Source organism: Protopterus annectens, chromosome 3.part1 (assembly GCF_019279795.1).
Source record: "Protopterus annectens isolate FY-2018-M chromosome 3.part1, PAN1.0, whole genome shotgun sequence".
NCBI lineage: Eukaryota > Metazoa > Chordata > Ceratodontiformes > Protopteridae > Protopterus > Protopterus annectens.
This window is the reverse complement of record NC_056732.1, coordinates 1,376,708,283-1,376,736,127: the sequence shown is the minus strand read 5'-3', so window position 1 is coordinate 1,376,736,127 and position 27,845 is coordinate 1,376,708,283. Positions and strand designations below refer to the sequence as shown.

Below are 27,845 nucleotides of genomic sequence, written 5' to 3'. Positions count from 1 at the left end.
GTAGCCTCAGCTAAATGGATTATATCTTGCCAAGGATATAACAGCCATCCAGATTCCAAAGCTTCAGGGCACCTTCCACATGCCCAAACTGTCAAGCAGCTCAACATGAGCTGAGTAAAATACAAGTTTGAGCACAAAGCTCTTCAGAGCTTTCCTGCCAGCAGAGAGAGAGAGAGAGAGAGATCAAGTTCTTAAAGGGCAATGCTTGGAATAATAAAAAATATATCTCCACCCCTTTGGCATAAAAAACACAGCAAAAACAAGGTGGATGAAGTAAGGCAGCAGCTACTGCAGCAGGGATCGTTCGAACATCTACTGTTATGGTACGTTCAGCTTACAAACTGTATTATGCTCTTCATATCAATCACTGCTTTATTACTCTTAGCTATATTGGTAGATTACCATAGTTAACTATATTTGGGAGTAGGAAGGAGAAGAGTCCAGGAGCCCATGGAGAATGGCTGCAGCAAAACTTGATCTAGACCTAGAGAAGGAATCAAACGTTGTAGTGCTTTGTAAAAGTATATAAACAGGACTAAGCAGCAGCTTCTAGAATACTTCTAGACTGCAACCTTTCCAAAATGCCAAAGACAAAGCCAAGGTCCTATTAGAGTGGGTCTTGAACCTGCTCGGAATAGATTTGTCGTGGTGAGCATTATCAAGAGCAATGGCCTTAGATAACCATTTAGAAAGTCTGTTTTGACACAGGTTTTACCTTCTTCTTACCTTCACAAGAAATGAACAATTGATCTGTAGATCTGATAGATTTAGTTCAGTAAAGATAGTGACTAAGTTGTTTCTGGACATCCAAAGTATGGAGTATCCTTTCTCCCTCATTTTTAGGTTTAGGAAAGAAATCGGGGAGAAAGACAGTTTGGCTTAAGTAAACTCGGATACCACTTTAGGTATAAAAGAAGGATTTGTTCTCAAAGAAACTCTATCCCTATGAAAAATGAGGTAGGATCGACTCCCCATAAGAGCTTGCAACTCAGACGCCATTCTTGCAGAGGTCAGAGCAATCAATAAAACTGTTTTCCATGTTAAGCAACTCAATTCAGCCAGATTAACTGGTTTAAATGGAGCAAGTGTTAGCTTCTCTAACACAAAATTAAGATTCCAAGGATGGGCCACCAGTTGACTTGGTGGCCTATTATGCAAAACCCCCTTCGAGAACATTTTGACATTAGACTGCCTTGGGCAGACATGCTGAAATGGCCAATAAATGAACTTTGACAGAGGAATAAAAACAGGCATGAGATAGAACTCACACAGATAATGTAAAACCACAGAACGACTCGTCCTGAATGGGTGCTGGTTATGTTGTTGGCACCAACTAGAACATTTTTTCCATTCACTAATATATGACTTTCTAGTAGCAGGCTTTCTTGCCTCTATTAGTATCAGCTGTGCCTCAAATAACAGGTGCCTAAAGGAACTGAGACCCCATCATCCTGGCAGCCAATTAAACATGACTGATGTTCGGGTGCATCAAACACCTTTGTTTTTGTGTGAGCAGATCCATTCTGTGAGTAAGTTTGTGGTAATTGCCCTTGAGCACTTCCAAAAGAATGGAAAATCATGGTTGCCTGGACAAGAAGGGAGTTGCCACAATGATCTTGGGGGAATTCCTTCTGAATCTTCACAAGGACCCTGGATATTAGTGAAAATGGTGGCTAGGTGTACAGGAACATTCCTGTCTAAAGAAAAGAAAAGGCATCTGTCTTCCAGGCCTTCCTGCATGGAATCCTGGAACAGAATTCTGCCAGTTGAGTGTTCAGACAGGAGGCAAAGAAGTCTACTTGAGGAACTTCTCACAGATGGATCAAATCTTGGAAGATCCTATGATCTACTTTTAACTCATGTGGGTCTGCCCTGGTGCTGCTCAGCTTTATTGCTACAATTTTGCTCTGATGGATAGTAGGATGCTGTAGAGTGAAACTGTGCTGTGAAGCTATATGGCAAGCTAACATAGCTAGTGAGCAAAGGAGGTACAACCTGGTTCCCCCTTACTTGATGTAACATATTATCGTGAGCCACTTGAAGACATCCTCTGGACCAAAGATGTTTGACAGAGCTGAGCGCCTTGATATTTACGTGTTTGCACCTGTCCTTGGTGTCCCATAATCCCTGCATTTTTATCCCTCCTGAAACTGCTCCCTAAGCAAAGTCTGACTCATCTGCACTAACTGCAGCAGGGACAGAGAAGGGAAAACCCAGACTTAACAATATCTGCTGTCTCCACAAAATAATCTCTTCTAACAAACCCCAGTCTGGGATCTGAAAAGATAAAGGGTGTTGATGCTGGAACCAAAGAGATTTCATGTACCACTGTTTCTTTCTTACGTGGAGTAGTGCCAGAGGTATCATGAGAACCATAGATGCCACAAGGCCCAAAATCCAGAGGTTCTCCCTCACAGTGACCAACACCCGAATGAAAAAAAAATCAGAAATAAATCTGTTTTTCCCTATGGAAAAAAGCTCTTTAAACTGAGGTGTCTAGCTGACATTCCAGGAACACAATCTTGGGTGTGGGAGTCAAGAAAGACTTCTGAATGTTCTCCTGGAATCCCAGCTTGTGCAAGAGATCTCTCACCCAAAACAGAGATTCCTGACATTTTGAAAAAGACTCTGTAAACATAAGCAAGTCATATAAATATGGAAAAATGAGGATACCTTGTAGCCTGAAATGAGCTATAATTTGAGCTAGACATTTTTGAACACTCTTGGTGCAGTGGATAACCCAAACAGTAAGGCAGAGAACAGATGATGTGAACCAAATACACAAAACCTTAAGAAAGGCCTGAAGTCTGGCTGAATAGGGATGTAATGATATGCATCTTTTATGACTAGTGTTACCAGGAAACGTGTAAGAGGAAGAAGCAGTAACAGGTTGTGAAGTGACATAATTTTGAATTTGGGCACTATCACAAACAGGTTTAGTAAAGAAGACCCAGAACTGGTCTCCAAACATTTTCTTTCTTTGGCACTAGGAATATCATTGACTAAAACCTCTTCCCCACCTGGAGGAACTGGTTCTATCATTACATCTAGACAATTCATATCCTCTATCAAAGCTCTGAAGAATTATTCCTTAGATATACCACTTTCCCCCAAACTTTGTGCCAAAGAACCCCCTGTAGGTATTTCTTTAAATCTTCCAACTCAATACATTCCCAAAAACACTCCACAATCATGGACTTCCAAGATGGCTGCACACTGAGTAACAACTTAATTCTACCTCTCCCAGTATGAAAACACAAACTTAGCAGAGAAAAACAGAGGACCTGGATTTCAAGAGTACATTTCAGTAACTGGCTAGTAAGTGCACTGTCTGGATTTCAGGAAAAAAGAAATACAAAAGACCTGAAGGAAAATCAGTTGCAAAAGGCGACGAAAAAACACTGACTGGGAAAAGTACTGTAGCTGTTCAGCAAAAAGCAGTGCAAGCTCCAGACACGACCTCTAGTAACCCTGAGGAAAGTATAAAGCAGCTGCACACAGACCTGACTAAAATAAATGAAACACTGATGGAGTATATCAACTCAAACAATAAAAGACTGGGAAAAAAATGGAAGAAACTTTAAACAGATATTCAGATAAGGTGATAAAAATGCAAAACTCAGAGGTCAAAATGAAGAAAAGGCTGGATGAATATAAGACTGCACAAGAAGAGATGTTTCAAAAAACAATAGAATTAGAGGACAGAGCACATAGGGAAAAAAACTGAGATTTTCTACTGTACCTGAGAAGCTGGAAGGAGCAGACTCTACTTATTTTATAAAAGCACAAGTAAGCAACTGGGCTGGTATTCCACAACAGGAATTATTAACTGAAAGGGCACAACGTGTGCATGCTCCAAACCTGGCTATTAGAAAACAACCTTGATCAAGAACACTAAAGATGCAATCTTGCCAGCAGAAGGAGCTGATTCAGACAAAATGGTGGCAGAAGGACAAAGTACTAAAAGTGAGAGGCAGCAGAATATTTGTAGAGAATGAGTACTCATTGTACACCAGGCAGAAGAAGAATAAATGTATTCCTTTATTCAAGAAATGTTGAGAAGAAGGCGTGAGATGCAAACTGCTGTACCCTCCTATCTTCAAAATATTTTTCCCTGAAAGAACAAAATAATTTTTTGATGAAGTACATGCTAAGGAAGAAATACAAAAGTATGTCCAACAAAAAGTGATCAATTTTTCAAGTTTTGTCGAAAAAAAGTGAAAAAGAAAGAGATTCTCCTTCTTGTTCTTCTGATAATAAAGACCACAGAGAGACTGTGTCAGTGAAACCTTTCCCAGTGTTTCAATGGTAAATGCTTGAGAAAGGGAAAAAACATAGGAGTTGACTAAAAGAATAGAGAGTCCACTGGAAATGAAGCAGAGACAGGGTTTGGGAGATGGAGATGAACAGGAAAAGAACAAGAAAATCTGGAAACATTGGACTTTCTTAAACTTGTAGGGCCTCTAAAGCATATGTCCTACTTCATGTCATTAATGTTTGGAAAAATACACAGGAGGGGGGAAGAGGAGTGAGAGTTAACTGTAAGTAAAATATTTTTTCTTAATAGTACTATTTAAGTGGTTCATGATTTTTTTTACATTTTATAAAGTACATTTTTTTAGTTGTTTTTAAGTATAATGGGGATACTAATGTAAATAGGTGCTCCTTTTTTCTTTTTTCTCCCTTCTCTCTCTCTCCTTGTTCAGATTTAGTGCGTTTTTCCTCATTCCTGAAAAGGGGAATGACTGGGTTAAGGCCATTAGCTTTTTATAGTAACATGTTTTAAGAAAAATCAAGTAAATGAAACATAATATTGAATATTATATAAGGCTTTTTTTCTAGTAAGCAGTTTTGAATCTGGTTCTCATACCTCTAGCAGACAATCTGATAAACAGAATGGTTGGAAAAAATGTTTTCTGAAAACACTAAAGTGTTTTCCCAACTGAGAGAGCTATAAAGATACGGCAAAATCAGACAACACTTAATACAATCACAGGGTCTACCTCCTGTCTTAGCATGGATAATCTTTATTTTAGATTAGCTCAAGTCTGTGTGTGTGTCAATCAGTTTGGAACATTTGTTGCTATTAGGAGGGTAAAACTTCAATATTTGAAGATATACACAGTTTTGTGTGTTATTATTAAGTTAATAGGTTTTAGGGGGTATTGTGTGTGTTTTTTCTTGTTTGACAGTGTTCAATAAAACAAAAACTTGTGTAAGATGTGACATATGCTCAAATGGAGATGTCAAGAAACAATTGTATAAAATATTAACCTCCCAAAACAGTGCATATGCATGTAACACAAATGCTGGAACTAGACATTTAACAAAAAAGCTTTTACACACAAAAAGTGGGAATAATAATACCTCAAGAATATGATACTTTTTATAATGTCTTTAAACGTTAACAGTTTCACAGATAAATACAAAAAGAAAGAGTAGTAAACTATATTAAAAATGTAGAGTGCAAATAGCTATGTTACAGGAGACACACTTAGAAAGAACAGAACATGTTAATTTGAAAAACAAAGGTTTTCAGGATGGTTATTCAGTGGAATACCTGGGGCAAAGGAAGAGAGGGGTACGTACACTAACTCCAAAGGAGGTCCAATAGTGACAGAAGAAGATAAAAATTGATAGTAATGGCAAATTTGTAGTACTAAGTGGCTACTGGCAAGTGAAGAGGATTACACTGGCATGTATTTACATTCCACCTAAAACTGCTATAATGGAGTTTAAGAAAATTCTGGGGGAAATAATCAGTTTTCAACAAGGAATATTACTTATAGGTAGTGACTGAAATTTGATCTGCAGCAGTGAAGTGTATCTGGGGGCCCAAAAGGGAAAACATAACAAAGGAGGGTAGATTTTTGAAGAAATGTATAAAAATATTTGGCATGAAAGATGTCAATTCAGTAGTAGGAGTTTGGAGTGAATTTACATATTGTTCCCCAAGATATATAAACTGGGCTAGGCTAGGCAGAATTTACATTTCATAGGAACATGTGCATTTAATTGAAGGTCTTGATACCCACCCAATAACTATTTCAGATCATGCACCAATAATAGTTAAAATAAGAACACATGGTAATGAAATAAAAATGAGACACTGGCACTTTCCCACCTATCTGTTGAAAAGAGAGGAATTTAAGGAAAGGGTAGTGGAGATTATTCAAGAGGTGTTAGAGAGAATATAAATTTCTTCTGAAAATATAGCTAGAGAGTGGGATAAAATTAAAGTGGAAATAGTCTGGAAATAAAAGAAAGGGAGCTATAGTTAAGAAGTAACAAGACTTATTTAGCAGGCTGACAAATGTTAAAGTATTGCAGAATAGGGGGAATCTCACAGAACAAGAGGAGGATCAACTGCAGAATGCTAGGCAGAAAATAAGGGATTAGCTTGATAATATGCACAGGCTTAGAAGGATTGCTGTTAAGCAACTGTTATTTTTATAACAACACTAGCGCACAAAAACTTTTAGCACAACAACTCAGGCAACAGAAAGTAGAAAGGGCTGTTGCCAAACTTAGGGAGCCAATAACAAAGATGGAAACAAGAGATCCTGTACAGGTATTAGACATATTTTGAAAATTCTTTGAAAGTCTCTATAGAACAGAGTGAGATAAAAATCAAGAAAAGATACAAATGGAAATGTTACCCTCGCCCTCCAACTTCGGGTGCTCCTCAGTGTATAGTTAACCACCAAAGACTTATAACCTCCTAAGGAGATCATCCTTGGACTGCCTGGACCAAAAACAACCACAGCGCTGTTTGTAGCCTGTTCTCCATCAAACAGGAGTCAGCGTGTATGTAGAACTATCCACGAGTCTCCACCTATTGTTATTTTGTGATTAAGTAAGAACTATCTACTTGCTTCAACCTAGTTTGTTGTATTTTAATGCCTAAAGTACCCACCGTGTAACACAATAGCAGCCTACTGCCATCCATAGACCCCCTCTACTCCCTCCCTGATTTAACAATTTCTAGCTGCCTGCATTTTAAAAAAATAGTTCACTGTACGATTTTCACCACTAGGTGGCAGCAAGTACCCACTTATAGATAACAGTACCCCATATACCAGCCTATTTAGTTGTACCCCTAACACTTGTAGTACTATATATATTGCATATTTGTTTTTTACCTATCTTCCTCCCTAGACTGCTGTGTATTACCCCACCCAGAGAATCTCACTTACCTAGCATATAGCTGTTGAACTTTCCATTTCCAAAGGGTCAACTCACTGATTGAGACTCTCACTCCTCTCAGCTCTTCCCACTCCGTTGGCCCGTTGGGCTTTCTCTGCTTCCCTACCCTGCCCCCAATTCTCACCCACCCCCAGTGGTCATACCTTTATACTGCTAATAGTCACACCCTTACTTCTACAACCTATCACCTTCCCTCAATAGCCATATCCACTCCCTCTCTCATACCACACCCTCCTACTTCTACAACCTATCACCTTCCCTCAATTTCCATATCCACTCCCACTCTCATACCACACCCTCCTACTTCTACAACCTATGATCTTCCCTCAATTGCCATATCCACTCCCACTCTCTTACCACACCCTCCTACATACATCCATCTCCTCTACTAATCCCTGACATATGCAAGGCATACTACCACTACTACTACTAACTCTCACTACTCTAGCCTACACCACATCCATACATGCTATCATACTATTAAACACTACCTTCCACATAACACATACCTACACACACATACATACAAACATTATAATCTGCCCCACACTATTTAATAGTAGCTCATTATATTATATACACAAACCACACACCACATTATCTCCCCATAGAATAACAGCAGCTAGATATCATACAGACCTAGCTCACGCCATCAAACTCAAGTTATTCCTCAAAAGATGGCTACTAATCTACATACACCCAAACCCAGGTCCAAGCTATGAAATTCTCTTCCACAAACAGGAAACAGACCTACTTATTATTAACCTAAACTCAAGACATATATCCAACAAACTACAGGACTTGCATGCATTCATAGCTCACTACTCACCAGATACACTAACCATAACTGAAACCTGGCTAAAACCTACCACCCAAAATGAAGAAATTCTCCCCCCTGGTTATAACATTCTAAGGCAAGACAGAAATACTAAAAAGGGTGGCGGAGTTACAATTTTATTTAAAAACACACAACTTCCAACCCCTTAAAACCCCACTTCCCATTTTTGGCAACTCCGAATCATTAGGCTCCATTCTCTCCCTCAAAAACAAAAAGAGAATCAACATCCTCTGCAGTTATGTTCCTCCAGGAAATAACTCACCTATGATAAAGGATATGTTGCAATGTGCTACAATCAACCTGCCCCAATAAACCATCCTGCTAGGAGACCTAAACCTAGACTGGCTAGCCTGCAATGCCAACAATCCTGCAAACCATATAAACTTATTTGGATTCTCACAATTAATCCAAGAACCTACCAGAGTTGACAAAAGATCCAATAAACTCTCCATTCTCGATTGGACTTTAGTTAACCTCCCCAAAGAAAATTATCATGTGGGCTGCCTACCTGATATACTGAGTGACCACTGCCCCACTTTCCTCCTTCATAGACAAGTAAACATACACAAACCTATACTATATAAGGAGACCAGAAATGAGCACAAGGTAAATCCACAAATCCTTAACAGTATGCTACAACAAAGTAACTGGCACCCACTACAAACCCTGCCATTAGACCATGCAGTTGAATATTTCAATAATACTTTTATGAAAGTGCTAAACATACTAGCTCCCATCAGGAAACATAGAACTAAGGTTAACTATGCTCCCTTAGCTAAATAGGACAACAAAAGTACTACTAAAAGCCAGAGATAATGCCTGGAAGAACTGGAAAAAAAATAACACCAACCAAGATAAACAAATATATCAACAACTTCGGAATCAGGCCAAAAAACAAATAAAAATGGACAAACAAAACTACTTCCTAGGGATCCAAAACAAACATTCCAAAAACCCCAAAAAAGTTCTGGCAGGCTTTAAATTCCCTTCTAAAACCCGGTCAAACTACAACCCCAGCTCCCAACACCAACAATGATAATGACAGCATAGCTTCCCAGTTTAACCATCACTTCACAGACTCTATTCTATCATTATCTACCCAGCTATCCAACAATAACCCCATACTCACCCCAACTATAGATAACAATAATATACCCCCTTTACCCTCTCACCCATACCAACCTCCACAGTAAAAAAAATACTCTCAAAACGTAAACCCACCACTCTCACAGAAGATGGCCTACCAACTACTTTCTTAAAATTAGCTGCAGAATGCCTAGCCTACCCTATCTCACTTCTTATAAACCGCTCCATACAGGAAGCCTACATCCCCCAACTATGGAAAGTGTCATACATAATACCCCTACACAAAGGAGGTAACTCCTATGAACCATCAAACTACTGCCCTATTGCTATCCTATCCCCCCTTTCTAAACTCCTGGAGAGATGCATTCACACCCAGGTGATGTACTTCTTAACCTCACATAATCTCCTCTCCCTCACACAGCATGGATTCTGCCCAAACCATAGTACAACTACTGCTCTTCTCTCCTTTACCATCCAGATTAATAAACTTAGAAACAACAACAACTTTGTATCAGCCATTTTCTTAGATCTATCTAAGGCATTTGACATGGTCTCACACAACCTACTGATAGACACTCTAACCACCATCTCCTTTGCCCCCTCTGCTACTTCCTGGTTCAAAAACTATCTCTCTGATAGAAAACCGTCAGTAAAATAGCAAGGCATACTATCACCACTACTACCAACTACTGTAGGTGTTCCACAAGGATCAATACTAGGTCCTTTACTATTTACCATTTTCACCAACAAACTACATACCTCCACCCTGCATGCATCACTTATACAGTACGCTGATCACTCATCCCTAATCTGCTCAGCCCCAACCATAACCACTCTTCAGAAACTTTCCCAAGAATCCTTCTGCTCCGTAGAAAAATGAATTACTGATATCCACCTTATCTAAACCCCAAGAAGACCAAATTACTTCTATTCACCCCCAAATACAAAACCACACCTCTTTCTTTCACCATCACCTCCAACAACAGCACATAAATCTCTCCCTCCCCCCATACTAAGCTACTCGGTGTTGAAATAGATCAGGATCTTAATTTCAATGTCCACATCTCTCAAACCATTAAAAAGGTTCATAAAACATTAGGGACTTTATACAAACACAAACAGTTCTTATCAGACCAAGCACGAATCACCTTAGCCCAAACCCACCTCTTGTCTACCCTACTATATGCATCACCAATCCTAATTCACATCAGGAAAACATACCTAGACAAACTAGAATCATGCTACAATAAGACTGCAAAATTTGCCAATAACTCCACTTTTAGAAGTCATCACTGTCTTGCCTTAAAACACCTACAATGGTTAGAACTCCCTCAGCTAATTAGGTATCACCAACTAGTGCTCACCTTCAACATACTAAAGAATCCCCACAAAACGCCAGCCGTAAACCAACTACTAAACCAATACTCAGCAAACCGTCCTCTACGCTCATCAAACAAGACCCTGCTCTATATATCCAAAGCCAACAACATTGCAGGGAAAGCCCTCTTCTCTCATACCATCGCTAAGGAATGGAATATGCTCCCCCAAAATATATCCTCAGTAACATCTATCTCACTGTTCAAAAAATCACTCAAGCCACACCACTTGCAGTCATGGCTCTGTCCTTGCATTACATAAATGCTTTCCTAAAGCCACACCTCTTGCAGTCATGGCTCTGCCCTTGCATTACATAAATGCTTTCCTAAAGCCACACCTCTTGCAGTCATGGCTCTGCCCTTGCATTACATAAATGCTTTCCTAATCTCCTCCATTTCTTCTATTCTCCTTTCTATCACTGCTCACTATGCCTAATACTCAGTACTTCAAAAACACCTACAACAGGACTACTTTCAGCTACTTTTTGCTACTATATTGCCTTCTGTGATGTCACTTTGATTGCATCAGACAATGAGTATATCTCTTGTTTTCTTTTCCTTCCCAAATAACCAACTTCCAAGGTCCTCTTTGTGAAATGTAAACCTGCCTGGAAAGATCTATTGTATGAAATATTTCTTGATTGTATATATAACACTGTATGAAATTATTTTTCTTTTCCTTCCCAAATAACCAACATCCAGGGTCCTCTTTGTGTAATGTAAACCTGCTTGGAAAGATCTATTGTATGAAATATTTTTTGATTGTATATATAACACTGTATAAAATTGTTGTTGTGGAGCGTTTCTCCCCGGGCCTCCACTGTAAATGGACCTAGTTCCAGTCGGACTTTCCCGGTAAACAAATGTAAAATAAAAATAAAATAAAATTATGGAAGAATTAAATATGCCAAGGTTAGAGGTAGATGAGGCTCAAGTAATAATAGCTAGAACAGTTTACAGGAAAGTCCCCAGGAACAGATGGTATTCCTGTGGAAGTTTGGAAGCTAGGAGGAAAAAAAAAACTGATAAAGATCTCAAACGTTTTGTTTAACAATATCTTAAAAGGAGAAGTACCACTTTCCTGGAAGAAAGCAGTGGTAGCTGTAACACCTTAAGAGGGTAAGGATCCATCAGATCAGCTTCATACAGGCCCATTTCAATACTAAACCATGACTGTAAAGTGTTCATGTCTATAATGGCTAAAATAATAGCAAAAGTAATGCCAAAACTGACAGATAGGGATCAATGTGGTTTTGTGGAGGGAAGGCAAACATCTGACAACATTAGAAGGGAAGCAGAATGCAAGAAAATACCATGCTGTTGTTGGGTCTTGATGCAGAGAAAGCACTTGACAGAGTAAGCTGAGACTTTATGAGCAGGGCAATGGAAGTATTTGCATTTTCTAGAAAAAATTATAAGGTTAATTAGGAGAATATATGAGGGATTGGAGGCGAAGATTAAAGTGGATGGGGTCCTCTCTGATAATTTCTACTTGGGCAGAGGAACCAGGCAAGGGTGTCTTCTTTCCCCTTTACTATTTTCTTTACATTTAGAACCACTGGCAAAGAAATTAAGGGACTCAGAAATTCAAGGATATAATTGGTATGGTAGTCAAGAAAAGCTGGCTTTATTTGCAGATGATATTATTTTTTCACCTGACAAAACCAGAAAAAGACATTAAAGTGTTGCTGGACATTTTAGACAGTTTCAGATGTTTTGGGGATAGAAAATTAATGAAGCTAAAACAAAGACAAGAGCAGTAAATTATGTACCCACACATGAACTGGTTGAGGAATACCCATATTTATGGGGACATGATAAAATGAAATATTTAGGAGTATAGGTTAAAAAGAATTTTAGTGTGGTAGCTAAGGATATGTGGGAAGAGACTAAACAAATGATAATACAAAAACTGAGAAAATGGAAGCTTTGTTATTGGATACTGATAGTAAGATACACACAGTTAAAATGTTTTTAGTCTGTTTATTCTTATACACAGGTCAAAAATATTTTTATCAACCACAGAAGTTGTGGGTAGCAATTAATAAACAGCTGAAGGACTTTATCTGGGAGGGGAAGACAGTAAGAGTTAAGTGGGATAAACTGATTCTTCCAGTAAAACAGGGCGGATTGGGATTACCCAATTTGAAGGGGTATTTCAGAGTTACACAGTTAAGACTCCTATACATAACCACAAGCAGAAAAGTATAACTCAAAGTGAAAAGGGATGATGATAAAACATAGGGGAATCTCAAGAAACAAGGAGAGATGAGATTTTGGATGCAGGCCTTAAAGGAGAATAACAATAATCATGCAGAATATTATATCCATAAAGTAGCAGAAAGTATTTTAAGAACTAAACCAACACAGGAATGGAGAAAGGAGATTCTGCTGATAGGGGTGACTGCAATTAGAGATACAGGCAATAGGGGGCCAGAACGTATTGGAGAAAATGGGGAAAGAAACCAAGGTAGTGGGAGCAAATAACTAGAAAGGGAAAGATGATAGAATGGGAATACACCATGAACTTATTTTGACTGCAGGTTAAAGATCATCTTCCCAATTAGGGATTGAGATCACAGTACAGGCAAACAGAAATAAATAGGTGGGTCCTAAATGAAAGACCAGCACTGGTAGAGTTTTTAATAGAATCTAGAACAGAAACTGCCATTAAAAAAAGAATAATTAGTAGAGCATATAAAATATTGCATGACAACTATAAGAATCAATCAGAGGTGGCTAGAAAGGATTGAGAAGAGAGACTGGATAAGCAATTCACAAAAAACAATGTGAGGATATATGTATGTCTCCCAAATATGCAACAAAATCTAGAAGATTTAGGATTTCTGCCTGGAAATGTTTACATAAATATTTGTATACCCCAAGTAGACTCCAGAGAATTCTTCCTCAGACAGACAGTAAATGTTGGCAGTGTGAAGGTGAAGAAAGAGGTAATTGGGAACATATTTTCTGGGAGTCCGGTGAGTTGGCAGACTTTAAGGATTCCCTGTGGGATGTACTATCGGAGATGCTGGGTGGACAGATTGGTCTGATGAGGGAGATGACTTTTCTGGGCTATGACACAGAATTGGAATTGCCTAGACATGGTAAGGCCTTGCTGTGTCTAATAACGGTGGCTGCCAAAATAGCAATTACTAGAAAATGGAAGTCAAAATTTAAACCACCTATACTGGAAGTAGTGAATATAGGAAGAGAGATAAAACAACTGGAATTGAGATCATTAGAAAAGGGTGGGAAGCAAACTACACAGGAAAAAATGGGAATTGTGGGAACAATACATACAAGGAAGGAATGAGGTTTAAAAGGCAGTAGGACTTAAATGAACTATGTAATGTCTGAGTGAGAAAGACTGTGTAGATTATAAGTAATGTATATTGTTTGCAACTGGGTGTGTGTCAGTATGGTTTGTGATGTAAAATGCTTGCGACTAGGATTGTGTCGGTGTGGTTTGTTTTCATTTATATAAATGTATGATTGCCTCTGTAGTAAATGATGGTTTAATACAGATGTTTCTTGTTTAAAAAGGCAGGAATTGAATAATTTATGTAATATTTCTTAGGTCATATGATATATAGCAATATATATGAAGGATAATGTTTGCTTTGTTAATATAGTTTGATTACTTTTACATGAAAGTAAAGTTGCCTATGCCACTAGTGATAACTTAATAAAGGTGTTTTAAAAAAATTCTCGATAGGGAAGGCAATGTCCAGCCTGTAGTCCAAATAAATTCTTGGCTTCTTCCCATTTTATTACATTTCCCTTTCTAATTATGCGCTCCTAATACCTTGGTTCCTTTGTCAGTTTTTCCAGTAAATTCCAGTCCCCTCTTGCCTATTCTCTGTATCCCTAATTGCAGTCATCCCTATCGGCAGAATCTCCTTTCTCTATTCCCATGTTGGCTTAGTTTTTTAGAATACTTTCTACTACGTTATGAATATAATATTCTGTATGGTTGTTATTCTCCTTAATGATCTGCATCCAAAATCCCAGTTTCTCCTCGTTTCTCGAGCTTCCCCCATTCCATCATCCCTTTCCACTTTGAATTATAGCTTCCTGCTTGTGCTATGTATAGCAACCTTAAATGTGTAACTCTGGAATACCCCTTCAAATCGAGTAATCCCAAATGACCTTGTTCTATTGGAAGGATCAGCTTATCCCACTTGACTCTTGCCATCTTCCCCACCCAGATAAAAACTTTCAGCTCTTTATTAATTGTTATCCACAACTTCTCCTCTGGTATATAAAATATGCCTTACCTGTGTATAAAAATAAAGGGACTACAAACATTTTGACTACTTGCATCTTGCTATCCATATGTATAAAACAAAGCTTCCAATTTCTCAGTGTTTGTATTATCTTTTGTTTAGTCTCTTTCTACATATCCTTGGCTGCCACTTCTAAGGTTGGATGTTGGTGTATCTCTGAATAGTCTGGATGCTAGCGGGGGGGCTTTCATTCTTGATATATTTAAATACCTGAGAGGTGACCAGAAAGTCAGCATGTTGTTTCACAGGGTAGCCAGTTAGCTTTTTTATTGTTTTTTGAAGGGGTGTTAGTTTCTTGGCGAGAGAATGATGAAGCTGAATACTGGGTCTGAGATGTATAGCATGGTGAATGAATTTATTTTAGAGGCTACAGTAATTAGACAGAAGCCATGTTCTAGCGAAGCAAGTAAGATACCTTTACCTAAGGAATTTCTACAGGGCCTGGCTAGATAAGGAGAGATCCTATTAGTCCAGAAAAGGAGAGAGATTATTTTTTTGTGCGTGTAGTCCAGGTTGAGTTGGAAATTCAAGTACTGGTCCAACCAAACCCTAGGTATTTGAGTTAAGTGATATGTTCAATAGTGTTACTTGGATGATTGAGGATTTTTAGGGGTTTGGAGAGAGAAGTTTGCTTTTTGCCTCATACCAAAAAGCATTGTTTTTGTTTAAGAAGTGTTAAGCAGTAGTTGTTTATCACTGACCCACTGAATATGGGCATGAAAATCAGTCTGGAGTCCAAGTTAGAGAGAAGAGCAGAGTGGCTGAAGCAGAAATGGAACATGTCTTCAGTATAAAGCAGGAGGGAAAGATGAGCAAAATAGTTATAAAATGTACTTAAGTATATAGCTATATAATGGCAATATTAAGAAAAGTAAAAGTACCTGCATCCCCAATAATGGGGACTTTTGTGTATTTCTACACTTTAAACAATAAAGTTTAATATTCCAAAATTACAGAAATTACCATCCTGTCTCCCCAATGATCACTACAAGCTCTGGATGACTCACACACTTGGCCAAAACTGATTGTTGTAACTCTGAAAAGTAACTAAAACACAGCAAGTAAACGCAACAACACTGATACTTAATTCACCTAACAGCAGAGAAACTACTTGCAATACAGTGCAAACTGTAAAACAACTTCAATTAATAGTTTCAACTTCAAATTTGAAGACAGCACAGTTAAAATGCAAAAAAAAAACAAAAGAAGCCAATCAAAACTGATTTAAATACATAGGTGACCAAGTGTTGCAGAATATACATACTTTCTTGTTTAATGGATGCAAAATGGAGTCAAAACTCCACGTTTTTTTCAGCTGTTACCTCACTAAAAATATTTACCACTAAACTAGCAACTAATTTTCCAGTCAACATCATCCACTTTTCCCTTCATTTTAAGAAGTCAGGGTGTCCTGTCAATTGTCATCGCCTCTCTTGATTCAATGTCACTCTTCTACCTTGTTCAACAGTCATGCTTACTGTCACAGACCTTCACTGATGCAATCCGTCCTTCTCCTGGCTGGATGTCCCATCTCCTCTTGGCCTCTCTGTTTCTCCAAAATCTGTTTTAGCAAACTGTGTCTTACATTCCTGTATGTGACTAAACCCCTACCAATTTGCTATCACTGACATTCTCTGCAACTGGGGCTTCAGCAATGATGTCTTCATTTCTTCATCTGCCCCACAGTGTATATCCTACAACCCATTCAAGACATTTTCATAGGTTCATAGGTAGGTACTAGGCTATCTGCCCAAGGGCCTAAGTAAGCCTAGCCAACAAGGTTCCCTAGCTTACGCCACCCAAGAAAGTTAATTTCCTGTGCCCCTGTCGGGCAGAGCCACAGAAGTGATCCCCGGGGTGTATTACCTATTTCCCATCCACTCATCAAGATTTTTCTTGAAGAGTGCTAATGAGGAACTTTGCTTGACATAGATGGGTAGCTTGTTCTAGAGTATAGGAAGTCTCTGGGACAGGAATCTATCTCTCCAGCATGTCCTGTTTATTGTGGTGACAAGGTTTAGGTCCCTAGAGTGTGTAGCTTGGAGGGATTGGGATTTCTTTAGGTGTAGCATGTCCAACAGCTCTGGGTTTAACATAGCTTTATATGTTAGGCAGAGATCTCCTCGGAGTAGGCGATATGCTACAGAGTAAAGCTGGAGTTTTTTGAGAAGGTCAGTGTAGGGCATCTGTTTGAGGCCAGTAATCCTCTCTGTGAGGTACTTCTGTGGCCTTTTCAGCTGCTGCAGACGTCTTATGAGGTACATTCCAAAAGGGGCGCTGTACTCTAAAATGGTCTAATGAGTGCCAAGTAGAAGGGAACAATGACCTCTTTTTTCCTGGATGAGAACCCTTTTGTGAAGAAGTGTGCCACATAAAAGGATTTCCTGACTACTGGGGCGATGTGATTATCAAAGGAGAGACTACTGTCCACCTGGGTCCCAAGGTCTCTTATCACACATTCGGCATTAAGTAGACTGCAGTTTATGTGGTAGTTCATGGGTACAGAGTTTTTACTAAAGGGGATGACAATACACTTTTTGGTATTGAGCTTGAGGCCATGCCTCTGACACCAGGCATCTGTCTCAGTGAGGCCCTTCTGTAGGATGTCCACATCATTTGGGGATTCGACTATGGCTCCTAGTTTGCAGTCATCTGCGAACTTCATTAGCCAGAGGCCTTCTGCGTTAGCCTGTACTTCAGAAATGTAGATACCAAACAGGAGAGGTCCCAGGACTGAACCCTGTGGTGCTCCACTTGTCACTGGTTTGAAGTCAGATTTGGAGTCTCAACTTTTACAGTGTGGGTTCTGTCAGTGAGCCAGTTGGCAACCCATCTTGTGATGTACGGATTTAGACCTAGTTTAGCTATAATTCCAGAATGAGGGATGGTGTTGAAAGCCTTGGCGAGGTCAAGATAGGCTGTGTGAACCACCTTACCCTCGTCTACAACTTTGGTGACTGCCTCAAAGAAGTTGATCCGGTTCAGAAGGCATGATCTGCCTTTCACAAACCTGAACTGGGTGGAGTCCAGAGTTTGGAGGCTACCAATGTCTTTGTTTATGATTTCCATGATGATAAGTAACATGGCCTTGCAGACCAGTCTCGTCAGGCAAATAGGGCGATAGTTCCCAGGATCAGTGGTGGCTCCCCCTTTGTGGAGTGGGATAACTGTTGCTGTGCAACATTCAGTGGGCAAAAAGCCTGATGTGAGACTATGATTGAACATGGTGCTTAGGTGGGGAGCCAGTTCGTTCTGACATTTGTGTAAAACGCAGCCTGGGATGTTGTCTGGTCCCATGGATGCTGTGTTTTTGGTTTTAGAGAGTGCAGATTTTGCCTGCATAGATGTGATTACAGGGACTCTGCATTCTTCCTGTAAAGATATGGGCCCTTTAGGGGGTGAGAGGGGGGGGGGTAAAGTTAGTACTAAACCTATCTGTCAGGATGTTGACAATATCAGTTGGTTCTGTAATTTTTGTGCCATTGTGCTGTAACGCAGAGCAGATCTGGGTGTTGCCATTGAGATTCTTGACATAGCTACAGAATGCTTTGTGGCTGCCCTTAGAATCAGTTGCGATTTTGTTTTTGTAGCTAGCTTTGGAGGATCTTATAAGGGATCTCAGCTTCTTACTGAGGCTGACCAGGGAGATCCTCCACTCATGGGATTTTATTATCTTTTACAACAGTTTCTTCTTCTGTTGTAGACTATGTTTATGGCAGGAGACCACCAGATTGGCTTTGTTTTTTGGAGGATAGCATCTTGGTTCTGTTTGGGATAGCACGATCCATGTACTCGTGTAAGTGCTTATACAGTGCATTTGTGTAGGATTCAGCAGTCGTAACTGTTTTGTCAATCTGCATGGGTGTCATGAAGTTCACCACTTCTGTCTTAAGAAGCATGAAGTTGGCTTTGGAGACATTTTTTTACCATGGTTTCCTTAATTGTGGGTGGGGGTGGGATGCGGATATCTAGGGTGATTAGCTTATGGTTGGATCTGACTGACGAAGAGTTGACTTCAGGTGTGGAACATCGGTCACTCTTGTTGGTAATGACTAGGTCTAGGATACTGTTGCCCCTGGTGGGGGTGTGGATAAGTTGATCAAGGGCATTGGAATTCATGAATTCCAGAAAGCGTTGAGCGAAGGAGTTGGTACTCGAGTAGTTTTCCCAGTTAATGGTGGGGTAGTTGAAATCGCCCATTATTAGGGTGTTTAGTTGAACTTTAATATTTTCCAATATATCAAGAAAAGAGGAGTGGAAATCCTGAGGCATGGTAGGGGATCTGTAGCAAGCTATAATTTGGATTGCAGTTTTGCCCAGAGTTAGTTGCACTTGGATAACCTCAGATGCATTATGCTGTGCAAATAGCTTGGAGGTGTGGATATCCTTAATGAATATGGATACAACTCCGCCTTTGGTGTTCTGGTCCAGGATAGATGGCCGAAAAGTGTGGTATGAGTTATAGACTGGTAATGCAGGGGTGCTCTCTACAGCCTTGAACCAGGTCTCAGTCACTGCACAATTTAAGGAGTGCCTCGAGTGAGTGCATTTTGAGATTTAGACTTCTAGCACTGAATAGCATTACCCTCAGTTTTTGCCTGCCTGTTCCTGTTACGGTGGTGAATTTGTTATTCGAAACTTGCCTAAAAAAGGCACTATAGGGGCGGCAAGACCCTTAGCCAGTATCCAGAATCAGGTGCAAGCTATCTCTGGCAAAGCATCGTGGTCTGTCAACCATATCATTCCCAGCAGACAGATACTAGATCCCCTTAGAATGACACCAGAAGCTTAGCCAGTTGTTGAAGTCAATCATTTTGTCCTTGTACTGCGGTATCATTCTGGGCGATGGCAGGATGCTACTCAGGGCTAGGGCCATACCTGCCTGGGCTATAGGATTGGAGAGCTCTTTCATATCTCTTTTCATGTAGTCCAGGGAGGTACGTCTCAGGTTGTTCACACCAACATGGACAATGACAGAGTCATATTTCTACTTGTTGTGGAGTGACCTGAGTGCATGGGTTATGTGGCAGATCCTGGCACTCGACAGACAGCTGACAGTAACCTTCTCCTTGTTTAGCCTGGTGAGTGGGACATCAGTGTGCCTGACTATAGAGTCACCTATTACCATTTTGTTGGGTACATTGTTTTGCCTTATGGGCTGTGGTTTATTGGCACACTGAGCCTGTGAGTTGTGTGTCATTTGGGTTGTGTTGGGGGGTGGAGGTTGCTTGCGTTTCTGCTTTGGAGGTCACTGTTGCTTGAGCAGATTATTACTGAGAGCCTCCATGAATGTTTTTGTGTTACTATGTGTGGATTTTGGTGGTGTAGGTTTAGTGGGACTATGTGATGAGTGTGGTGTGGTGCAAGTGTTTACCTTCTCTTCTTGACTGTCAAGTTCAGTGTTGGTTGGAGAGAGCTTCATCTCTAGTTTGGCTAGAAAAGTGCATCTGTCACAGGTCGTGGTGTTGGGTGGTAGGAGGACAGGGTTGTCTGTGTACATGAGGCAATTGCTACATTGCCCCAAGATGCTCAGATTCATCAGATAGACAGGAGAGAACACTGGGAGCTGACCCTTGGACATGCCTGAATAAAAAACTACTTCATCTAGACAAGTGAGGAAAGTGAGTATAAGAGCTGTTTTTCCTCTAAGCAAGTGAGGAAAGTAAGTACAAAAACTGTTTTCCTCTAGAAAAAGAGGAAGGTTGAGTGCTGTAGTAATTTGTAGCTTATTTAGTGCTAACAAAACTGCCTTTTAAACCAGAAGGTTGAAGGAGATGGAAAAACTGGCCAAATGGCCACTAAACTACAACTTCTGGGCCAGAAACCATAGTCAACCTAGTGCTTACTACTCCCACTGATAAGCTAGATGGCTTCCCTCCAACAAAGAAAGGCTTGGAGGGCTCAGAAGCTGACAAACAGTCCTGGATACAGCAAATTTGTATCTGGACTAGACTAGTTAAAGGAACAGCAGGAAACAAGTTTAGACATTTTTTTTGGAAAGTGGAAAGGGAGAAAGGAGAAACAGAGGATAATTCAAAATTAAGGACCTAAATGGCTTGCCCTTCACAAATGTTCTCTCTGTATTAGGTAGAATGAGCTAGTGACAACTAGGCTGGAATAGAGCTGGGACAGAGTTGAACAGATGGGACTGGTAGAAGTGTCTGAAGACAAAATATGATCTCACTGTACTCGGTTGAGTGAGCAAATGAGATAGACCCAGGAAGAGTGTTCAAACACAAATTTATAGGAGGGGCGGGCAATTCCAAAGCTACCAAGATTAATACCAGAACAAGAACAGGGAGGAAGGGCGGGAAACTAACTGCAGAGAGAGAGAGAGAGAGAGACCACAGTATTCTATGAAACAATTAAACAGAAAAATAAATAACTAGAGTGACACAGACCACAATACTCAATGAAACAATTAAATAGACAGAAAAATAAAATGCAGTACAATCTTTAATACTGCAAGTTTGTAATTAACTCAGCTAGTAATGCAGTTGATTGTAGGTATGTAGCAGAAGTCAAACAATTCAGATATTGAGCAGTAATAAATTCAAAGACATGTGACTAACACTTATAAATACAGAGAAACCCTCTAGGCTAAAAGTTTAACACTGAATATCAATGAAGTGAAACAAACAGCCCCCACTTACTGCAGAGAGACAGAGAAAGACCACAGTATTCTATGAAACAATTAAACAGAAAAATAAATAACTACAGAGACACACAGACCACAATATTCAATGAAACAATTAAATAGAAAATTAAAATGCTGTACCATCTTTAACACTGAACGTTTGTACTTAACTAGTAATGCAGTTGATTGTAGGTATGTAGCAGAAGCCAAACAACTCAGATATTGAGCAGTAATAAATTCAAAGATATGTGACTAACACTTATAAATACAGAGAAATGCTCTACGCTGAGAGTTTAACACTGAAAATCAATGAAGTGAAACACAACAGCCCCCACTTACTGCAGAGAGAGAGAGAGAGACCACAGTATTCTATGAAACAATTAAATAGAAAAATAAATAACTATGGAGAGAGACAGACCACAATATTCAATGAAACAATTAAATAGAAAAATAAAATGCAGTAAGTCTTTAACACTACAAGTTTGTACTTAACACAGCTAGTAATGCAGTTGATTGTAGGTAGGTAGCAGAAGCCAAGCAACTAAGACATTGAGCAGTAATAAATTCAAAGATATGTGACTAACATTTATAAATACAGAGAAATCCTCTAAGCTAAGAGTTTAACTCTGAATATCAATGAAGTGAAACACAATAACCCCCACTTACTGCAGAGAGAGATTATACGAATCAATTAAACAGAAAAATAAATATAGAGAGACACACACCACAATATTAAATGAAATAAATAAATAGACAGAAAAATAAAATGCAGTACAATCTTTAACACTGCAAGGTTGTACTTAACTCAGCTAGTAATGCAGTTGGTTGTAGGTATGTAGCAGAAGCCAAGCAACTCAGATATTCAACAGTAATAAATTCAAAGATATGTGACTAACACTTCTAAATACAGAGAAATCCTCTAGGCTAAGAGTTTAACTCTGAATATCAATGAAGTGAAACACAACAGCCCCCACTTACTGCAGAGAGAGAGAGAGAGACCACAGTATTCTACGAAACAATTAAATAGAAAAATAAATAACTAGAGAGAGAGACAGACCACAATATTCAATAAATCAAAAATAAAATGCAGTACAATCTTCATCCTACTAGATTAACAAAAATCAACTCATACCCAAAATTTAGATCCTGACTAAACAACTCCCTCAAAAAGCCTCATTCACATTTTCAAAATAAGAGACATGCACAGCTTACTTCCTGATCACACTTAAATATAGCCAATTCTGTAATCTTACAGGCACACAGAAAAGTCAGTACTCTTTCGTCATACCACCATAGGTTCATAGGTTGGTACTAGGCTATCAGCCCTAGGTCCTATACAAGCCTAGCCATTACAATTCCCTGGCTATTTCTTCCCACACTATTTACTTCCCTGGACCCCTGTCTAGCAGGGTGACTGACGTGATCCCCGGGGAGAATTTCCTTTCTCCCATCCAATCGTCAAGGTTCCTTTTGAAGAGGGCCAAAGAGGCACTCTGTTTGACATGTATGGACAATCTATTCCAGAGTCTGGGGAGTCTCTGGGTCAGGAACCTATCCCTCCAGCATGCTTTGTTTATTGTGATGACAAGGTTTAAATCCCTGGAGCATGTGGCTCTGAGGGATTGGGATTTCTTTAAGTGTAGCATGTCCAACAGCTCTGGGTTTGACATGGCCTTGTATGTGAAGCAGAGATCGCCTCTAGGTAGACGATATGCGACAGAGCATAGCTGGAGTTTTTTAAGGTGGTCAGCGTAGGGCATCTGCTTTAGGCTTGTGATTCTTTTAGTGAGGTATTTCTGCGGCCTTTCCAGTTGTTGCAGATGTCTTGAGAGGTACATACCAAAAGGGGCGTTGTATTCTATAATGGGTCTAATGAGGGATTAGTATAGTGGGACAATTACCTCCTTTTTTCTGGATGAAAAGCCCTTAGTGATGAGGTGTGCCACATAGAAGGATTTCCTGACTGTTTGGCGATGTGGTTATCGAAGCTGAGACCACTGTCCACCTGTGTCCCTAAGTCTATTATCACACTTTCAGTGTTTAGTGTACTGCCACCTATATGGTAATTCACAGGTACATGTTTTTTCCCCAAAGGGGATAACTATACATTTCTTGGCATTGAGCTAGAGCCCATGGCTCTGGCAACAAGCATCTGTTTCTGTAAGGCCCTTTTGTAGAGTATCCACATCATTTGGGGATTCAATAATGGCTCCCAGTTTGCAGTCATCTGAAAACTTTGCTAGCCAGAGTCCCTTAGTGTTGGCCTGTACTTCAGAGAAGTAGATGCCAAACAAGAGCGGTCCCAGGACTGAACGCTGTGGTACTCCACTTGTCACTTGTTTGGAGATGGATTTGGAGTCAGCTACTTTTACAGTGTGGGTTCTATCAGTAAGCCAGTTAGCAACCCATTGGGTGACGTAGGGATTAATGCCCAGCTTAGTAAGTTTATCTATGATTCCAGAATGGGGGATGGTGTCAAAGGCCTTGGCAAGGTCTAGATAGGCTGTGTGGACCACCTTACCCTTGTCCATGGCTCTGGAGACTGATTCGAAGAAGTCAATCAGGTTCAGGAGACAAGATCGGCCCTTCATGAATCCAAACTGAGTGGGGTCTAGGGTTTGAAGGTTGCCAATGTCTTTGTTTATAAGTTCCATGGCCTTGCAGATAAGGCTCGTCAGACTGATGGGACGGTAGTTTCCTGGGATCCAAGGTGGATCCCCCCTTGTGGAGTGGGATAACTGTAGCTCTGCACCACTCAGTGGGCACAAAACCTGAGGTGAGGCTATGATTAAACATGACATTTATGTGAGGTGCCAGTTCATATTGTAGTTCATGTAGTACATAGCCCGGGATGTCATCTGGTCCCATGGATGCTGTATTCATATCTTTGGAGAGTGCGTTTATAACCTGCGTGGCCGTTATTACTGGAATTTGGCAATCTTCCGGTATTGAGATGGGCCATTTAGGGGGTGAGAGGGGGTTAAAGTTGGCAGTGAATCGATCTGCCAGGATATTGGCAATATCCTTGGGATCAGTATATTTAATGCCATTCTGTTTTAGCTCAGAGCAGATCTGAGCATTGCCATTTAGATTCTTGACATAGTTATAGAATGCCTTGTGGTTGTCTTTGGAATCTTTGGCAATTTTATTTTCGTAACTAGCTTTGGGGGATTTTATGAGGGATCTCAGTTTCTTACTGAGGCTGGTAAAGGAGTTTTTTGCATCCTGGGATTTTCCTCTTTTCTGCAATAGTTTCTTCCTTTTGTTGCAAAGTTTGTTTATGACAGGGGACCATCAGATTCACTTCCTTTTTTTGGAGGACAGCGTCTTGGTTCTATTTGGGATGGCACGATTCATGCACGAGTGGATGTGCTCGTACAGTGCTTTAGTGTAGGATTCGGCAGTCGAACATTCAGTTCCTATCTGCATGGGGGTCATGAAGTTTGTCACTTCTGACTTGAGTAGCATGAAGTTGGCCTTGGAGAAGTTTTTTAGGGATGTTTCCTTACTGAGGGGTGGGGGTGGGATGTGGATGTCAAAGGTGATTAGCTTATGGTCAGACTTAACCAACGAGGGGGTAGCCACTGGTGTGGAGCATCGACTTCCCATGTTGGCAATGACCAGGTCCAGGATATTGGAGCCCCTGGTGGGACTATGGAGTAGTTGATCCAGGGCATTGGAATTTATAAATTCCAAGAACTGTTGGGCAAAGGTGTTGGTACAGGAGTAGTTTTCCCAGTTAATGGCAAGGTAGTTGAAATCACCCAGTATTAGGGTGTTTGGCTGTATCTTAATATTTTCCAGTATGTTTAGAAAGGTGTAGTGAGAATCTTGGAGCATGGTGGTGGGAATTTATCCATGTGCAAATCACCACAAAGTCCCATACCATATCCTAGCAAGTTATTAGTAACCCTCAATGTTGCTAATGCAAAAAGCACAGGCATTGGTTGTCTCCCTCATGCGATTTCCAGAACCAAAATTTATATCTATGTAGAAGCAGTCCTTCATTCTCAAAAGTGTGCAACTTTTCTGGGTAATGTGGTGGATCTGGAACAGCACTAGAATATAAAAACTACACTGTTCTGTCCCCAGAACTTTCCTGGCATGTGCTGATCATTTATTTTGAGAATGTCTGCCATAGTCAAAATTCCAATAAATCAGAGACTATCAAGCATAAAGTACTACGAAATTATCAAAGAAACTACAGGAATCTACTATACAAAGTGTAAAAACAGCAATGCGTCCTCATGTCAGGATTTATTCAACTTTTCTTACTTCATGCCAGGTAACAGGGTCAGTCTTCTCTGTTGATGTAAATTATACACAAATGAGAAAAGGATATTTTCAACACTAAAATGAAGACCAAAAACCCAAAGGCAGGCATGTAATATCCAATGGACACAAAGTGCGAGAGGGAAGGTAGCAAATAGAAGAAATAAGATTGGTGGAGCCTCTCAAGCAGGTTGTTGAGCTTCCGGAACATACCCTCCAGCATTCTAAAAGTGAAAACATAAAATGGTGATAAGGCAAATTACATTTTACTAGTGTATTCCAAAGAAACAGACAGAAACACCTCATATTTGTTTTTACATCAGTAAAAAATCCTCTATGCATACTGGTTTTAAATTTAATGGTACCAAATCAGTCAAAAAAAGGAAATAATAAATCTCTCTACAGTATACACTAGAAGACAATATGCTGTTTACTTTTCATCTTAAGATCATGTTGATATCACTCCATTTTACATAACAGCCAACCAACTGAAAGAAAGCCATAAAGAACAAGGAAACGTTTACAGCATTAAGTGTAACACTACATGTGACGTCTCCACTCTGGGCCAGTAATCAAGGAGCTTGAATCCTCACCACTGACATTGGAGACGGATGTTTACTTGGAATACAAATGGATACACTCAGTATTTCCAGATGCAGACCTCTCTGCATCAAGCACAATTTCCCTTAAGAGCACACAGGGAACACAGTCAGCCCGAGGTCTGGATTTCTCTATCTGTCTCCCTCCAGGTCAGTAAGACTCCCCACTAGCACTGCTTCAGAGTTAAGTCCTCAGCTGAGTGCCCAAGCCAAGTCCTCCCACCATTCTCTCTGTGAAACCAGTGCTTTATGACTCTGCTTCAAGTAGCTGATACACATACAAATTCTATGATCTATGAGATTTGATTTGCGCACGCACACACACACACACACACACACACACACACACACACACACACACACATACATCTGGGAAAAGCTGGCACAGGTTTACTAGCTATGTCCCCTTCTGCCCAGACAATAAGGTAGTTATCACTGCCAACAGGCATTACAAAGCCAACTACCTAAGGCTCTTGCAAGGGTACTCAATTATGGTGAGTTTAATTACTATTAATACAAATGGCAATGTTGAGCAAACAGCCAGGCTTCAGGAGTAGCCACACTTATCACCAAATAAATATATGCAAATACTCTCAAAGCTTACATGTTTTCTAAAAAGGACTAGCCACAATGAATAGTTTAAATATATTTAATAATAAATAAAAAAGAAGAAAATATTAAATATCTATTTACGGTAAACACTAGAATTTCATGTCACAAGAAATATTAAAAATAACACAAACGGAAAGTTTCACACAGACACAGAAAAACAAAATTTAGCTAATCTCACTATCTACTCCTGACTGACTAAAAGAATTACTGTTCCCTAGTTAAGTTGCTTACTACCGCAAGGCAAGATGATGTATGTGAGGGTCTTTCTAGTCAAGTTTCCAAGAACAGACTGCCCTTGAGACTTCAATCTCCTCTAATATTAAAACATTATTTCTGTATAGAATGACACCACATGCATCTGGTCATCTGACATCTGGTTCCCACAGTATTACCAACACAAGAAGCTGCAAGGGTTTAGCACCTATGTGCTACCATACATATCTGCAGTTTTTCTAAACTCTGTTGCATGTGGAGGGCATAAAACAATAAAACCATTCCACTCTTCTTATAGGAGCTACAAACTATTCTCTAGTACAGACATTGCATCTCTGGCTCCCTTCAAAATTGTGGGATAACAACTTTATGGCTTAACCCATAAAATAATTTAATTTCAAGAATATTTTTTCAAAGTCAGGTGGATTAATCTCTTCTCTTCCAATATATGCTGTTACAATGTATTAATTACACAGTTATAATAATGCATTTACATTTCATTTCTGTCCATCAGGAAACACTGTTGACACACTTTAACACAATCAACTTTACAAATATGTTTTAAACACAAGCATATGTACAAATCAAAAGGAAAACCACAAGTAATTGTGAAGCACTGTGTCACACAAAAAATACTTTAGTCCACTAGTTTAGCACTTTCAGCCCAAAAATTAGGCCTTCACCTGAACAAACTGTTAAAAAACTGTCCTATTTTTA

At 39.7% G+C, this 27,845-nt stretch overlaps 1 protein-coding gene across 1 annotated transcript in view; it reads right to left on the bottom strand.

Moving 5' to 3' along the window:
- The window catches only part of GPAA1 (glycosylphosphatidylinositol anchor attachment 1), a 1,710,146-nt gene that overhangs the window by 261,359 nt on the left and 1,420,942 nt on the right, over positions 1-27,845 (bottom strand). The window contains exon 9 of the mRNA XM_044067413.1: positions 25,775-25,928. Coding sequence (XP_043923348.1) covers positions 25,775-25,928 — 154 coding nt within the window. The remainder of the gene's footprint in view (positions 1-25,774; positions 25,929-27,845) is intronic.